The 17,648-nt window shown below is 46.3% G+C and overlaps 3 protein-coding genes and 1 long non-coding RNA gene across 5 annotated transcripts in view; 1 reads left to right on the forward strand and 3 right to left on the reverse strand.

Moving 5' to 3' along the window:
• The window catches only part of LOC309340922 (uncharacterized protein), a 125,437-nt gene extending 118,257 nt beyond the window's left edge, over window positions 1–7,180 (forward strand). Inside the window, exon 6 of the mRNA XM_081860157.1 lies at window positions 2,732–7,180. Coding sequence (XP_081716283.1) covers window positions 2,732–5,154 — 2,423 coding nt within the window. The 3' untranslated portion in view covers window positions 5,155–7,180. The remainder of the gene's footprint in view (window positions 1–2,731) is intronic.
• Window positions 1–17,648, reverse strand: part of LOC309341299 — a 204,061-nt gene that overhangs the window by 159,853 nt on the left and 26,560 nt on the right. The gene's annotated exons all lie outside the window — the stretch shown is intronic.
• The window catches only part of LOC309341012 (uncharacterized protein), a 188,440-nt gene that overhangs the window by 57,083 nt on the left and 113,709 nt on the right, over window positions 1–17,648 (reverse strand). The gene's annotated exons all lie outside the window — the stretch shown is intronic.
• Window positions 1–17,648, reverse strand: part of LOC309341269 (uncharacterized protein) — a 63,064-nt gene that overhangs the window by 19,169 nt on the left and 26,247 nt on the right. The gene's annotated exons all lie outside the window — the stretch shown is intronic.

Below are 17,648 nucleotides of genomic sequence, written 5' to 3' on the forward strand. Positions count from 1 at the left end.
GTAATTATCACAGATTGCATTATATATATCTTTTCTTCCCATGTTGTTTAAACAATATTTCTACCAAATCTTCTTACAGAGCTTCTTGAAAACTTACAAACGTTATATCATTATCACAAATATTTTTAAGATATCCTGTAAATTTACTCCAGTCCTCAATGAATCTTTGGTCTTGTCGGTTGCAAATCCTCCCTGTCAATCTGTCCAGCGCCGCGTAATCCATTAATTTCGATCTCCATTCTTCAATCGTAGGCATTTCTTCTTGTTTCCATTTCTGGGCCAAAAGAGTTCTGGCTGCTGTTGCTGCATACAGAAATACTTTCTGATCGTTCCTTTTTATTTCACTACCTAATATTCCTAATAGAAATGCTTCTGGTTTTTTAACAAATGTATATTTCAGTATTTTCTTTATCTCATTATATATCATTTCCCAGAAGCATTTCATTTTTTCACATTCCCACCACATATGATAAAATGTCCCTTCTTTCTCCTTACATTTCCAACATTTGTTACTCACCTTATACATCTTACTTAATTTAACTGGTGTTATATACCATCGATATATCATTTTCATAACATTTGGTTATGAAATGGTACATGCCGTAAATCTCATCCCTTCCTTCCACAATTTTATCCAATCATCAAATTGAATGTTATATCCAAAGTCTTTGGCCCATTGAATCATAACTGATTTAACCTCTTCATCCTTCAAATGCCATTCTAATAATAATTTATACATCATAGATATATTTTTAACTTTGTTATTCAATACTTCTCTTTGAAACCTAGATTCTTTTTCAGAATAGCCTCTTTCTGCAACCTCTTTTCTAAACATTTCATTAATCTGAAAATAATGCAGCCAATTGTTTACATATTCTTTCACTTCTTCATATGGTTTCATTTTCCACTTACTTCCCTCTTTCTCAATTAAACTTCCATATGTTATCCACCTCCCAGTAATATTGATCTTTTTAACACTCATCGCCTCTAATGGTGATAACCAGTGTGGTATTTTTGGTTCAAGTAGGTTTTTGTACCTACCCCATACCTCAATCAGAGATCCTCTAATAATATGATTTTTGAAACCTTTATGCACTCGTTTTTTTCCATACCATAAATATGCATGCCAACCGAATCTATTGTCATATCCTTCCAAATCTAACAAATCTGTATTTTCTAATTTCATCCATTCTTTCAACCAACATATGCACAATGCTTCATAATATAATCTCATATCTGGCAGGGCCAAGCCTCCCCTCTCTTTTAAATCTGTTAAGAACTTAAATTTTATTCTCGGCTTTTTGCCCTGCCAGATATATCTTGAAATCAAAATCCATAAGATGCCACCAAACGAATAAAAGTCTGTGTTAAATCTCAAAGAGAGGGGAAGAGAAGGAGAAGGGCAAAAGCCTCCCCCATCAAAGATACAAAAATGGCGCAGTTCGCTTCTTTGTATCCCATTGAAATACTCCGCAGAGAAGGAGGCGGGGGGGGTATGAACTTCAGAGGGCAAAAACACTCCTAATTCCTCTCAAACTTATTTTAAACTTCCACCAAATTAAGGTAAAGAAACAGTATTTTCCCTCTGAGTATCTTCTGTCTCTCTTCACAGGCTAGAATTAATAAATCAGTAGTTTTAAAGTCCATTGCTGCCAATTGCGCAGATCTTTTTAAAAACAAAAGTAGAAAGCTCTCGGAGTCTTCTCCCCCGACGTTTCCCACCGACTCACTGACTCACTGACTATTAATTGCCTTCCAAACGACTCTCCCCCTTTTCTCTGTCTTAATAATCCTTGTACTCCTTAGAGTCCTTTAAAAGGCAGTCAAATAAATTATCAGTTTAATCCGTTTGCATTGACGTACGTTTTTGTTCCGCTCTGAAGATTGTTCTTGTGTGTAGTTTAAATTCCAGGCAAGGCTGACCTCCTTACCCACTTCAAATTGGCTCTAATCCATGGATTTGTATTTTTAAAAGTCCCAATTCGATTTCTTAATGTTTGACAGCTGATCGCTTCTGTGTGCAAGCTCGGAGCTTCACTCTTGAGGGATAGAAATGGCCTCCTGCTGTCCGCTTCTCTACCCCGCCACTCTCGTCGCCTCCAAAAAAGAGGTTACTTGGCAGCCGGAGGATAAGCTCTTGGACCGTGCCAGGACCCTGCCCCTTGAATATCCTTTCAAGGGTGTTTGGGGGGCTGCGGCGCTCTTGCAGCACTCCCTTTTCCCCTCAAAAGCTGGATTCTCTCAGCACTGAGGGATCCCGCTTGCTTTCACTCCCGCGATCGCCAGAAACCTCCTCAACTCTTTGTGCCATTTCTATAATTTTATTGTTTTATAAGAACACAAAAAACCAACCAACTTGATAGCAATCACAAAAGACACTGACAAAAGTCAACCTAAGCAAGTTCTTCTTTTTTCTGGTTATTTGGCCATAGCTTTAGATAGAATATGAGTAATTGAACAATTTCCATTGATACATCATTTTATGATGTTACTCCAAAAGAAGCAGTGTTATGAGCCATCAAACCTCTGAAATACACTTTTCTCCAAAAGTATTCCACAATTTTGACCACTACTGTATATCAAACAAAGCAACATTCAGCACCTCAACAGAATCTCATAATAAATATGTTGGTTAATGGCAAACAACAAAGGTAATAAACACACATTGAACTCCCTTCAGTTCTTCTCCATTTGTTCCTGAGGTTCTAATCCCTTTTTGTCTCCATGGCAGATTGTGATGAATCAGAAATCAAGAATGAAGGTGACCACAATAAAATACCCAGAGAGGAGAAGCCACGTAAAAATTTGGAGTTTGGAGAAAGCTGCAGTCGGCGCTCCCATTCCACTTCCCATCAACAAAATATCCTTGGAAAGAAACTCTATCAGTGTGTGGAATGTGGAAAGAGCTTCAGTAAGAGCTCCAATCTCACTTCCCATCAAAGAATTCATACAGGGGAGAAACCCTATCAGTGTGTGGAATGTGGAAAGAGCTTCAGTCAGAGCTCCAATCTCACTTCGCATCAAAGAATTCATACAGGGGAGAAACCCTATCAGTGTGTGGAATGTGGAAAGAGGTTCAGTCAGAGCTCCAATCTCACTTCGCATCAAAGAATTCATACAGGGGAGAAACCCTATCAGTGTGTGGGATATGGAAAGAGCTTCAGTCAGAGCTCCTCTCTCACTTCCCATCAAAGAATTCATACTGGGGAGAAACACTATCAGTGTGTGGAATGTGGAAAGAGCTTCAGTCAGAGCTCCAAACTCACTTCCCATCAAAGAATTCATACAGGGGAGAAACCCTATCAGTGTGTGGAATGTGGAAAGAGCTTTAGTCAGAGCTCCGATCTCACTTCCCATCAAAGAATTCATACAGGGGAGAAACCCTATCAGTGTGTGGAATGTGGAAAGAGCTTCACTCATAGCTCCAACCTCACTTCCCATCAGAGAATTCATACAGGGGAGAAACCCTATCAGTGTGTGGCATGTGGAAAGAGCTTCAGAAAGAGCTCCAATCTCTCTTCGCATCAAAGAATTCATACAGGGGAGAAACCCTATCAGTGTGTGGAATGTGGAACGAGCTTCACTGAAAGCTCAAAACTCACTTCGCATCAAAGAATTCATACAGGGGAGAAACCCTATCAGTGTGTGGAATGTGGAAAGAGCTTCAGTCAGAGTGCCGCTCTCACTTCCCATCAGAGAATTCATGCAGGGGAGAAACCCTATCAGTGTGTGGAATGTGGAAAGAGCTTCAGTCAGAGCTCCAATCTCACTTCGCATCAAAGAATTCATACAGGGGAGAAACCCTATCAGTGTGCGGAACGTGGAAAGAGCTTCAGTCAGAGCTCCAAACTCACTTCCCATCAAAGAATTCATACAGGGGAGAAACCCTATCAGTGTGTGGAATGTGGAAAGAGCTTTAGTCAGAGCTCCGATCTCACTTCGCATCAAAGAATTCATACAGGGGAGAAACCCTATCAGTGTGCGGAATGTGGAAAGAGCTTCAGTCGGAGCTCCAAACTCACTTCCCATCAAAGAATTCATACAGGGGAGAAACCCTATCAGTGTGTGGAATGTGGAAAGAGCTTTAGTCAGAGCTCCGATCTCACTTCCCATCAAAGAATTCATACAGGGGAGAGACCCTATCGGTGTGTGGAATGTGGAAAGAGCTTCACTCATAGCTCTAGTCTCACTATGCATCAGAGAATTCATACAGGGGAGAAACCCTATCAGTGTGTAGAATGTGGAAAGAGCTTCAGGAAGAGTTCCTCTCTCACTTCCCATCAAATAATTCATACTGGGGAGAAGCCCTATCAGTGTGTGGAATGTGGAAAGAGCTTCACTGAAAGCTCCTCTCTCACTTCCCATAAAAGAATTCATACCGGGGAGAAACCCTATCAGTGTGTGGAATGTGGAAAGAGCTTCAGTCAGAGCTACTCTCTCACTTCCCATCAAAGACTTCATACAGGGGAGAAGCCCTATCAGTGTGTGGAATGTGGAAAGAGCTTCACTGAAAGCTCCAAACTCACTTCCCATCAAATAATTCATACAGGGGAGAAACCCTATCAGTGTGTGGAATGTGGAAAGAGCTTCAGTTTCAACCACCATCTCACTTCCCATCAGAGAATTCATACAGGGGAGAAACCCTATCAGTGTGCGGAATGTGGAAAGAGCTTTAGTCAGAGCTCCGATCTCACTTCGCATCAAAGAATTCATACAGGGGAGAAACCCTATCAGTGTGCGGAATGTGGAAAGAGCTTCAGTCGGAGCTCCAAACTCACTTCCCATCAAAGAATTCATACAGGGGAGAAACCCTATCAGTGTGTGGAATGTGGAAAGAGCTTTAGTCAAAGCTCCGATCTCACTTCCCATCAAAGAATTCATACAGGGGAGAAACCCTATCAGTGTGTGGAATGTGGAAAGAGCTTCACTCATAGCTCCAATCTCACTATGCATCAGAGAATTCATACAGGGGAGAAACCCTATCAGTGTGTAGAATGTGGAAAGAGCTTCAGGAAGAGCTCCTCTCTCACTTCCCATCAAATAATTCATACTGGGGAGAAGCCCTATCAGTGTGCGGAATGTGGAAAGAGCTTCAGGAAGAGCTCCTCTCTCACTTCCCATCAAAGAACTCATACAGGGGAGAAACAATATTAGTGTGCGGAATGTGGAAAGAGCTTCTCGAGGAGCTCCGATCTCACTTCCCATCAAAGAATCTATACTAAGGTCGGTTTGTGTTTTTATATTCTGTTTTTATGTAGTAACATTTCTGAGACCTGTGGGTGTAGGGAATAGGCACCAACTCTTAAAGCCCTAGCGGTCTTTATCCCCCAATAAAATATTTGAGGAGGCCACCCCCCAGGTTTTTTTGTTTTTTTTCCCAAACACAACCTTTTATTCTTCCACAACTTGCCATACAATTTCTCTTTTAATTTTCCCTCTTCAAATAAATAAATAAATAAATAATATGCAAAGGTCACAAGAAAATCAAAATACAAGAAAATACAAAAGTCGACAGGTCCCATATTTGCAGGCCAAACGCACAAGTTGCTTTGAAGCAGGTTTTCCCAAACTTGGGTCCCCAGCAGCTCCTGGAGTACAGTTTCCACCATCCCTTTCCATTAGTTCTGCTAGCTAGGGAAGATGGGAGTTGTAGTCCAAAAACAGCTGGAGACCCATGTTTGCTTTAAAGGGAAGGTAGGCTGGCCCTGTGACACTCTGCTGGCTAATTGGAATTTATAGATCTCAAAACTGAAGTTTATCGGCACTTCAACTTCTAGGGAGCTTCTAGGTGCTTTCTGCACCACCTAGAGTACCGACAGAATTGTGGCTTCTACTGGCAACCCACAGTAGAATGCGCTGAGTTCAAAAAAGCGGAGATCTTTCAGTCAGCTCTGGGTAGGCTGTTGTATCTGTCCCAATGGAGCAGACCAGACATTGCTTTTGCTACCAATCTGCTCAGCAGGAAAGCTACAAACCGCAGTGTGAGTGCCTGGAATGGTATCAAGAGGCTGCTGCGTATCTGCAGGATACCAAGGATTTCTGTCTCAAGCTGTCATCTAAGGGTGACCTCAAGCTGATGTTCTGGAGAGATAGCGATTGGGCAAATCTGGCTAACAGGAAACCCGTATCTGGGATGGTGGTAAGTTTTGGGGACTCTTTGGTTGGGTGGATGTCCCGGTGTCCTGGTCCCGGGGGTTAATCAAGAGCCAAGGTCCAAGTCCAGCCCATGGTTGATGAAGCAATATGAAGGCAGTCCATAAAAGTCAAAACTGGGTGCAGGGCAGGGTTCAGGCAGCGACTGACAACCACCAACGTTGCTCCCGCAACTTGGGACTGGGGCTGGCTGGCTTTTATATGTCCCAAGGCATAGGGTGGCCCTGATCCTCAGATGACTTGCCTCTCGTGGCCTGGAGGCGAGCACTCCTCCTGGGAGAAACCGGTTCCCTTCGCCTCTCTGCCCTTCGCCTCTGCAGTTCAGGAGAGGCTGAAGGGTTACTGGGCCCAGGGGGAGACTCACCTCTAGGCACTGAGTCCTCAACCACCTCTGGAGCCAGAGTGGATTCACCTGGTTCCTGCTCCTGAGGATCCGGCACAGGTGCAGGGGCTTCAGAATCAAGGCCCTGCCCCAGTTCAGCCGGCCCTGGAGGCGGGGACTCCTGTGCAGGCTGGGATTCCTCCGGTTCAGCCTCTGAATCGGATTCCCAGGCCATCACACAGGAAAAGCACATCTGGAGTTTGCTATATGTACAACCAGGGTCTATTTGATTGGTTATGCAAGAAGCTGCAACATGCTAGAGAATGTGTTCAGAAAGGACTTGTAACGGTGTCCTACATGCCAGGTAATGAAATTCCTGCTGATTTATTGTCCAAGGTTGTTCCGAAGGATCAACACTGTACCTATGTACAGAAATTGGGTTTGTACTGATAATGTACTGGCACGCTGCCCAGTGGTGTTCACAGAAAGGGGGAGGATGTTAGTTTCTGTTTCTAACTGTGCAGCTGTGCGGAGTCCCAGGACTCCGTTTACATTCCAGAGACTTTGCAGTCTCATGGGAAAAGGGAGACGGGATGTGACGTTCGTGGTTTCCTTAGTTCCTTTGTTCAGTTGCTTTCTGCTTTCATAGAGAGAGGATGTCTTTTCTGTTCTGCGTAGTTTAGAAATAAAACTCTTTACAATGTAGCCAAACCTCTGGTCTCTTCCCTGTGCTGGGAACCCTGCTGGATAGAATGTGCTTGAGGCTTTATCAAAGGCTCAGGTCATTATACACGTCGGAGGCGATTTTAAAGGCTCAGCTCGGAGGAAGATGAGGCCTTATTGGCTTGGCCGAGCGGAGATTCTGACAAAGATTCACAAAATGTTTAGGGGTCTGCGTACCCCCAGGAAAAAAGCACTGGATCTAGCCATCTTTCTTTTTTCTTTTACAAACATTTTATTGGTTTTGAATGAATCATAGAATTATAGAGTTGAAAGGGACCCCAAGGGACATCTAGTCCAGCCCCCTGAATGCAAGAAACTCTGCTAAAGCATTCATGACAGAATGAACCACGCACATCACAAACACAATAACAACATTTATGTAGAAGTGTCCATGTACTGTTCGAGTAGGAACCAAGATGGTTGACCAGTGGAATGAATAAATGTTTACTCCCAGCATCTAGTGCTTAAACCAAAGGGAAGCACTGTCTCCATATAGATGCACTGGAAAGGGGGTGGGGGGACTGCCTGTCTAATGGAAGAAGAAGAAGAAGAAGAAGAAGAAGAAGAAGAAGAAGAAGAAGAAGAAGAAGAGGAGACTTCAGAGAAGACGACGATGAAGAGGAGGAGTTTGGATTTGATATCCCAGTTTATCACTACCCTAAGGATTCTCAAAACTGCTCACAATCTCCTTCCCCTTCCTTCCCCACCACAAACACTCTGTGAGGTGAGTGAGGATGAGAGACTTCAGAGAAGTGTGACTGGCCCAAGGTCACCCAGCAGCTGCATGTGGAGGAGCGGAGACGCGAACCCGGTTCACCAGATTACGAGTCCACCGCTCTTAACCACTACACCACGCTGGCTGATGTTGTTTTATTCCCCTTCTTTTTTTCGTTAGAGTGTATATTAATTTCCCAATAAAAAACCTCCAATTAACATATCAAATCATAATCCAATAAAAATAAAAAAATAAAAAAGATCAAATTGTTTTCCAAATTGTAATTTTGATTTTACGACTTCCCATAGCCTGAACCTCGAAGCATATCCAAATCTCAGTCCTGCCTCTCGTTTCATTCCCCTTCTAACAACTCTGTTGTGTTGTGTCAAATGTCCATACAGGTTTATATGCCATCTTTGATCAATCCAGCCTGCAGTTGTTGGTCCACCCTGAAGCTTCAAATGCCTCATGGAATCATAGAATCATAGAGTTGGAAGGAAACCCCAGGGGTCACCCAGCCCAACCTCATGCATTGTTGGAATCGCTGCTGAACAATCCCTGGTGGATGGTCCTCCGACCTCTGTTTAAAAATCTCCAACGAAGGAGAGTCCACCAGCTTCTGAAGGAGTCTGTTCCCCCATCAAACTGCTCTTACTGTCAGAAAGTTCCTCCAAATGTTTACTTGGAATCTTCCTTCATGCCATTTGAATCCAACCTTCTGGAGAAGTACGAAATAAACTTGCTCCATCTTCCAGTTGAAGATGGCTATCATAGCCTCTTTTCCAGGTTAAACACACCAAATTGCCTCAGCCATTCCTTATAAGGCTTCATATCCAGTTCCTTGGTCATCTTGGTTCTCCTGGTATATACATTCCAGAGTTAGATAAAAAAGATTCATGGTTTATAGCCCCATGCTTATTGTCACTTCTGGTAAGGCCTCGCGTTCTCCAGTGTCCATTGTATATTGAATCAAGTCCCACTACAGAACACTAAAATTCTGTGTAAATCTATTCTATAACTCCCCCATTTTTAACTCTCCATGAATCTATTCAATTGATATTGGTAATAATGGTGTAGTAGGTGTTGTTTTACTCCCATGAGATGTTTGGGTTGTGTCAGGGAATTGCAGGCAGAGAAGGGGGAGAGAATACCAAGATAAGCCTCAATTAGCAGCTGTTCTTCCTCCGACTCGGAAGGTGACGAAGGGCTGTCAGGAGGCAATGAATCTGAGAGGGGGGAGCCACTTCCGGGGCCCAGCCACTCTCATCACAGAGGAAGGAAGGGGGTTGGGCTCAGAAAGTGGATATGCTGGGGAAAACCGAAAGCTTCTTCAATCGAGGCAACTGACTCACCATGATGGAGGCTGACTTTCAGAGCTCAACAACAACAACCACAACAAATCCGTTTATTGTGAGGACCATGCCTGTGCACAAAAATCAACACTACAGTAGTTAAAAATATTAAAATTCATTACATACAATGCCAACAAAACCTTCTTCCCACAAGATAGAAAAGGAGGGAAAACAAGCAGCGAGTCAAACAGACGGTGAAGGGGTCTTTACATTGTCGTCTATAAATCTTTCCCTGGCTTTCATGGCCTTCATCACAAAGACCGCTACCACATGGGTAATGCGTGGGTGTCAGGGAACTGCCATCGGAGGAACAGGTGGTGGAAAGGCTCCAGGAGAATAGGAGAGATTCTGCAGCAGAAGAAGGAACCAGTAGGGGGAGAGCAGGAGCTCCGGCGGAGGGGGAGTCGGAGGGGAGGCTCTGGGATACTTCCAGTGAGAATAGTGAAGAGGTAACAGGACCCCCCTTGGGAACTCCCACCCTTCGCCGGAAGCTGTCACGCAGAGAGTCACGGAGGCGCATGTCCGTCAAACAGCTTTTATGCTGGCGTAAATTCCGTAGACGCCCACTGTCAGATTCTACCAGCGACTGACGGAGTCATGCTTTGGGGGCTCCGTTAGTGACTCGGTTTGGTTGACCAGCCATATCCCAGAGGGATCAAGCTTTTACGCACAAGCAGCTCATTATCCCATCACAGCAATCTGACAGTCTTTGAAAGCAGCTTGTGCAAGCAGAGGGCATCATGAGCAAACCAGCTGGAACCGGAGGAGCAGGAGCTGGAGCTGGAGCAGGTCCAAGCCTGGAAGAAAGGTACAGGGCGTTGGAGGTCCAGCTCGCGCTGCAAACGGCGAGGCTCGAAGAGAGGAGGGCTCAAGATGCGGATAAGGGGAAAACCGCCCCACTTGCCAGAAAGGTGCCTGGATTGGTGCAGAAATTTGGGGGGGATCCCAGGAACTATCAAGCCTTTAGGACAGAGATGCAATATGCTCTCAATCTACTGTTTGATGACTTCCCCGATGAGAACTCTAGAGTGGCGTACGTGATTAGCCATCTAGAGGGAGGGGCGAAGGACTGGGTTAGACCCCTGATGGCAGCCAATAATGAAATCTTAAAGGACACAATGAAGTTTTTCCGCGCCATGGACTTGATGTTTTCCAGCGAGATTGAGCAGGGGGTGGTGCGCAGGCAGTTAATGGCGTGTAAACAGGGGAGCCGATCTGTACGTGAGTACTGGACTGAGTTCACCATGCTGATTCATAGACTGGGGTGGGACCTTGCGAGTGAACCAATTCAAATGCTGTTTGAAGAAGGGCTCTCTCCGGCAGTGAAAGATGAACTTTCCTGGGCGCCTAGGGCGGAGTCTATGGATCAGCTGACTAAATCTGCGCTGTCCATAGGGGGGTGCCAGGAGGCAAGAGCTTTGGAAAAGCGGGAAGGAAAGGGGGAACGTTGGAAGGACTTCCGCATTCCAGAGATTCCGGAGCAGCCTTTCCCGCCAGCAGAGCCGATGGAACTTGGAACAGCGCACACGCGCGCAGTTTCAAACACCAGTGAAGGGCGGAAGAAGGAGGGAAAGAGCGCCAAGAGATGTTATCTCTGCCAACAGCCAGGTCACTTTGCCAGAGTCTGTCCGCAAAGGAAGGAATGGCAAGGGATGGCGGGAACTGTTGGGGGGAAGGAGGAAGGAGAAATCAAGGAGCAAGTAAAAGCCAACGCCTGGCTGCCAACAGCAGGGCACAGCAGCCAGGCCAAGGAGTAGTGAATGTGCCCACGCCGGAACCTCCAAGACCAGCGCTGGTGATAGAGGTGTTGCTGGAACTGTCAAACGGACACCCACTAAAGATAAAAGCGCTATTGGATTCAGGCAGCTCCTGTAATTTCATGAGTAAGGAGTTTGCAGCTGAACACCAGATACAGACTATCCCATTAAGTAAGCCTTTGCAGGTTACCACGATTGATGGGAGGGAACTGTTGGGAGGAGAAGTGAGCCAACAGACTGTATCAATGATAATGAGGGTGGCAAGACACACAGAACTGATAGCGTTTAACGTAGCCACCTTGGGAGGAGCTCCTATTATTCTGGGAATGAGCTGGCTGGCACTACACGATCCGCTAGTAGGCTGGCATCAGAGAGTGGTTTCCTTTGGATCAGCACATTGCCTAGAACACTGCAAGGAGGGAGAGGCTCAGGCAGGGGCCATGGCCACTCTAGCAGGGATGGAAGTGATGGACAAGGGGGAGGTGCCACCACAATACGCTGACTTGATGGATGTCTTTAGCGAAAAAGAAGCAGATAAACTGCCCCCGCACAGACCCTTTGGCTGTCAAATTACCTTACTCCCAGGAGCACAATTGCCAGTGGGCAAGCTGTATGCAATGTCAGACAGTGAGATGCAGGAGTTAAGGGAGTTTATTGACAAGAACCTCAAGCGAGGTTTCATCAGAGAGTCACGAGCGGTGGGGGGCAGCCCAGTGTTCTTTGTGGACAAAAAAAACATGGGTAAACCCAGGCTTGTATGTGATTTCAGGGCCCTAAATGCAGTGTCAGAACCAGTGACTTTCCCTATGCCTAGAATTGATGACATTCTGACACGGGTGAGAAAAGGGAAAATTTTTACCAAGCTGGACCTTAGAGGGGCATATAACTTGATACGTGTGAGAAAGGGGGATGAGTGGAAGACCACTATGTTCACCCCCTTGGGGGCCTTTGAGTACCTCGTTATGCCCTTCGGATTACAGGGGGGCTCGGCCTGTTTTCAATCATTCATGAATCACGTCCTGGGGCCATTGCTCTACAAGAACTGCGCAGCATTCTTAGATGACGTCCTGGTGTACTCAGAGAATGAGGAGCAGCATGTGCGAGATGTAAGAGAAGTACTGAGCAAACTGCGAGAAAATCGGCTGTGGGTGAAACTGGAGAAGTGTCAGTTTCATACCAGGGAGGTGGAATTCCTGGGGTACCGGTTGTCTGACAAGGGATTGGCCATGGATCCCAGCAAGGTTCAAGCGGTACTGGAATGGAAAACACCAAAGACCAAGAAGGACGTGCAAAGATTCTTGGGCTTCGGAAACTTCTATAGGAAGTTCATCAAAAACTTTGCCCATTTAACAGTGCCCATCACGGATTGTCTTAGCAGCAAGAAAAAATTTGTTTGGACGGAAGAAGTGCAGCGGGCGTTCGAACACTTAAAGCAGGCGTTTGCGTCGGAAGAGCAACTTTTGCACGTAGATCTACAACAACCAATGAGAGTGGAGACTGACGCGTCAGACAGAGCGGTGGGGGCCGTGCTTCTCCAGCCGGGAAAAGATACGTCTGATTGGAGACCGTGTGCATTCTTCTCGCGGAAGTTGAACAAATCCGAGAGGAACTACACAGTATACGACCGAGAACTGCTCGCCATTCATGAAGCATTCCGGAGATGGCGGCACTTGCTGATTGGGGCGCAGCACAAGGTTCAAGTCCGAACTGACCACAAAAATCTGGAATACTGGAGAACAGCCCGAGTGCTGAACCAGAGACAAGTGAAATGGGCCCAGGAGTTCTCCAAATTCCACTTTGAGATTAGTTACGTGCCAGGCTCCGAGAACGTGAGGGCGGACGCTCTTTCCAGGAAACCTGAGTACTTAGAGGGGGAGGGAGCGCCTGAGGCAAGGCATGTAATCCCTGAAGACCGCTGGGTGTGTGGGGCGGCATTGGTGGGGCAGAGGGAACTGATAGAGGGTACGGAGAACGATGAATACGCCCAAGAGAAACTCAGAGAGCTCCGGAGGACAGAGGAGAACACAGGGGGGTTCGAAGAAAAGAACGGGGCGTTGTATTACAAAGGGGCACTGTACATACCCGATGGGGAACTGAGGGGCAGAGTACTCAAGCAGTTGCATGACAGCCCCACAGCGGGGCATTTTGGACAGCACAAAACCATGTGGTTGGTTACCAGGGAGTTTTGGTGGCCCAAGGTGAGGGAGGACGTACGGGAATATGTCAGGGGTTGCGACAGGTGCCAGCGAGCGAAGGGGGAGAGGGTGGCGCCAGCGGGGCTATTACAACCCTTACCCACACCAGAAAGGCCATGGGAGGCAGTATCCATAGATTTTATGACGGACCTGCCAAAATCCAAGGGCAAAACAGCTGTCATGGTGGTGGTAGATCTATTAACTAAGATGTGTCATTTTATAGCCTGTTCACATGCGGTCACAGCGGAGGAAACCGCCAAGTTGTTTGTAGAGCATATTTTCAGGTTGCATGGCGCCCCCTTGAGGGTGGTCAGCGACAGAGGGAAACAGTTTACTTCCAGGTTCTGGAGGAAGCTTATGAGCTTACTGCACGTGGAACTCAATTTTTCAACTGCCCAGCACCCAGAAACAAATGGGCAAGCGGAAAGGGCAAACGGGATTTTACAACAATACCTGAGGTGTTATGTAAAAGACAGAGAAAATGATTGGGTAGATAAGTTACCTCTGGCAGAATTTGCCTACAACAATGCGGAGAACGTGTCCACAGGGATGAGTCCCTTTCTGGCAAATTATGGGTGTCATCCCCGGGTATTTCCAGGAGAAGGAGGGGAGAGGTGGAGCGTGCCGGCGGTGGAACATTTTGTTGAAGAGATGGAAGCGATCCACCGTCAGCTTCAACTTAACTTAGAGAAAGCCAAGGAAGAATATAAGAAGCAAGCAGACAGAAATAGGAGGGAAGGTGAAACTATAAGGGTGGGAAACCGGGTGTGGCTATCCACCCAAGGACTACCGTTCAAGGGAGGGAGTAAAAAATTGAGACCCAAAAGATTGGGACCCTTTGAGGTCATACAGCAGGTCAACCCAGTAGCATTCAAACTCAGACTGCCCAGTCACATGAAATTGCACCCAGTATTTCACAGGTCATTACTGTCGCCGTACCGAGAGGGACGTGAGTGGGGGGAGCGTGAGAGAGAGGTCACCCAAACGCCCGTGATCGAAGAGAGAGAAAGCGACATGAGCATGGCAGGAATCGTTGATTCCAGGTGGAAGGGGAATCAGGTGGAATATCTGGTAGAATGGGAGGGGGAAGTAGAGTCGGAAAACACTTGGCTACCAGCAGAGGTAGTCAACGACGAGGTTTTAATAGAAACATTTCATCAGCGTTTCCCAAAAAAACCGCAACCCGTGGCACGATTTAGAAGGGAACACTTTGGGACCACCGATGAGGAAGGGGAGTTTGAAGGGTTCCCAGAGTCAGGGGTGGGTGAGAAAGCCGACTCCGACGAAGAAGAGGAAGACGGGGAGAGAGACGGTACGCCGTGGTTAGAAGTGTTTGAATCCTCGGACGAGGAGGAGAGTTCCTTCAGGGGCTTTCCGCCCTCACCGCCAGTGGGAGAGGAGGCGGGGGGGTGAAGGGGGCCCTGGGGGGGAGGTGGATGTCAGGGAACTGCCATCGGAGGAACAGGTGGTGGAAAGGCTCCAGGAGAATAGGAGAGATTCTGCAGCAGAAGAAGGAACCAGTAGGGGGAGAGCAGGAGCTCCGGTGGAGGGGGAGTCGGAGGGGAGGCTCTGGGATACTTCCAGTGAGAATAGTGAAGAGGTAACAGGACCCCCCTTGGGAACTCCCACCCTTCGCCGGAAGCTGTCACGCAGAGAGTCACGGAGGCGCATGTCCGTCAAACAGCTTTTATGCTGGCGTAAATTCCGTAGACGCCCACTGTCAGATTCTACCAGCGACTGACGGAGTCATGCTTTGGGGGCTCCGTTAGTGACTCGGTTTGGTTGACCAGCCATATCCCAGAGGGATCAAGCTTTTACGCACAAGCAGCTCATTATCCCATCACAGTGGGTTTGCATCAACTAACAAAAATTTTACTCTATCTTCAGGACTGGTTATAGAGTTGGGTATAATTTGCAGCAATGCGTCTCTAAAGCCCGAGTAAATGGGGCAATAGAGGAAGTAATGTGTAAGATCCTCTTTAATTTTCATAGAGCAAGGACATAAACGATGTTCAACTGGGGTTTTTGTGTATCTGCCGGACAGATAAGCAGTTGGCAATGTTTGAAACCGTGCCATGGTGAAAGCTCTCCGAAGGTTGGGATCAGTGATCTCCACCAAGTAGTTGGCACAGATTTTGACTGCTTTTACTCGTGGGAACCAGTAGGAAAACCCAGAGTTTTTTATCTTGGTGGAGTCCAAAAAGGCGTCTTTTTCAAAGATCCATTCCCGAACTTTATCAGAGCTCCACAATTTGAGAGTATTAAACTCTGGTAAGTTGTATCTGGATAGAATGTCTAATAGACTTTTATGCCAAGTGGTATTATGTTGTAATGATACAAAGGCTTGTTTAGCCAATAGGGTGTTCGGGGCATCTATGAGGTTGGTGAAAAAACGCAGGAATCTTAAGTGGGCCCTGGCAGACACAGAAGGTAATCCTACTTCCACTTCTAGGAGAGCTGCCGGAGTACTCTGAGGGAGGCCTAGAATTCTTCTGAGATAAAAATTTTGGAAGATTTCAAGCCGTTCTAACAGCTTCTGATTCCATCCCCAGAGTTCTACTCCGTATAGCATCTGTGGAATCACTTTTCCAACAAAAGTTTTTAGTGCCGGGGTCACCAGTTGCCCTCCCCTCGGATAGAAAAAGCTGAGCAGAGCACCAGTTGTCCTACGTGTTAGAAGGGCTACAGTCTTGAAGTGGGCAAGCCAGCTAGATGTGGCTTGGAAAGTGATACCGAGGTATTTAAAAAGGAGACATTGTTCAATTTTGTGTTCATCTAGAGACCATCTAAATGTATGTCGAGCTCTAGTAAACACCACAATTTTTGTTTTATCATAATTTATCTTTAGAGAGTTTTGGGAACAATAAGCTGCGAGCCCCTCCAGCATGCTGAGAAGGCCCCTTCGAGTGAGTGCCATGACCGCCATGTCATCAGCATATAGCAGTATATTCAGGTGTTTGCCTTCCAGGGCAGGAGCTGATGACTTATACTTTGCCGTATGTTGGACAATGTCGTTTATATAGAAATTAAAGAGGAGCGGTGCTAACAAACAGCCCTGTTTAACCCCTTTCCCCAGTGGCAGAGGGTCAGTATAGTTGCCTGACATCCCAGTTCTGATTTTAACTGTGGTGTCTGTATGTAACTCTCTAAGTATTTTGAGGAGTCGTCTATCAATATCTGTGTCATATAGTTTTTGCCATAATTTGTCCCTACAGATTGAGTCAAAGGCGGATGTGAGATCTACAAAAGCCACAAAAAGTTTGCTCTTATATGTCTTTGTATACTTATCTATCATTGTCTGTAATACCAAACAGTGGCCTATTGTGCTATGGCCCTTTCTAAACCCTGCCTGTTCCGGATTAAGCAAGTTAGAATGGTCAGCCCAGTCAACCAATTTGTTTAGCAGGTGGCGAGTATAGAGTTTATACACAATGTCCAGGAGACTTATGGGGCGATAGTTTGAGGGGTCTTGGGGGTCTCCCTTCTTATAGATGGGGGCTACTAGGCTCAGTTTCCAATTTTCTGGGATTTTGCATGTATCATTTATTGCCGTAAAGAGTTGGGCCAAAAAAACAGCCCACCACTGCAGTGGCGTAGCGTGGGTTGTCAGCACCCGGGGCAAGGCAAGTAATTTGCGCCCCCTAACCCGTGGATTTGCGCCCCCTAACCCTACTCCTAACCCTAACCCCCAGATGTTGCGCCCGGTGCGGCCGGCCCCCCCTGCACCCCCCACGCTACGCCACTGCACCACTGGGCATTTAGTTTAAGCACCTCGGGAGGAATCATATCTTCACCGGGAGCTTTGCCATTCTTGAGTGTTTTAATTAGCTGTAAACATTCTGATTCGGTAACAGGGTCCCAGCCCATTAATAGATCGTTTTTAATAGGAGGAAACTGGCTCGGTTTAGCAATGTTTGAGGTTGTATATAGCCGGGGAAAATGTTGGTACCATAAGTTAGATGAAATACTATTGGTTACAGTTTTCCCTTTGGGTGAGACTCCCTGAGCAATTATTTCCCAGAACTTTTTATCGTCCCGCAATTTGATCGCCTTGTCGAGTGCCTCCCATTGTTCCTTTCTATAGAGGGATTTCTTAAATTTTAGAGTATTTTTATAATGAGAGTGCCACCTGCGCAGGTTTTCCAGTGAGGACAGGGTCCCTTCCTGTTTTACCTTATTTTGTAATTTCCTAAGCAAAGATCTTAGATTCCTACAGTCTTTGTCGAACCAGGCCCTCGAATTATTTTGTTGTTTGGGAGGGTTGGAGTTCGTAAGTAGTGGGAGGAGCGACTCTGAGACCTGCTGAAATGTTAAAAATGGGTCAGAATTAGATGAAATACATTGGTCTCTCAAGGCCAATAAATCTGGTGAATGGAGGTGTAGTTTGATTTTAAGTTCCAGGTCGCTGTTCCATTTACGCCTACGAGGGGC

The sequence above is a fragment of the Podarcis erhardii genome (assembly GCF_964252035.2).
Source record: "Podarcis erhardii genome assembly, chromosome: 4".
In the NCBI taxonomy this organism is placed as follows: domain Eukaryota; kingdom Metazoa; phylum Chordata; class Lepidosauria; order Squamata; family Lacertidae; genus Podarcis; species Podarcis erhardii.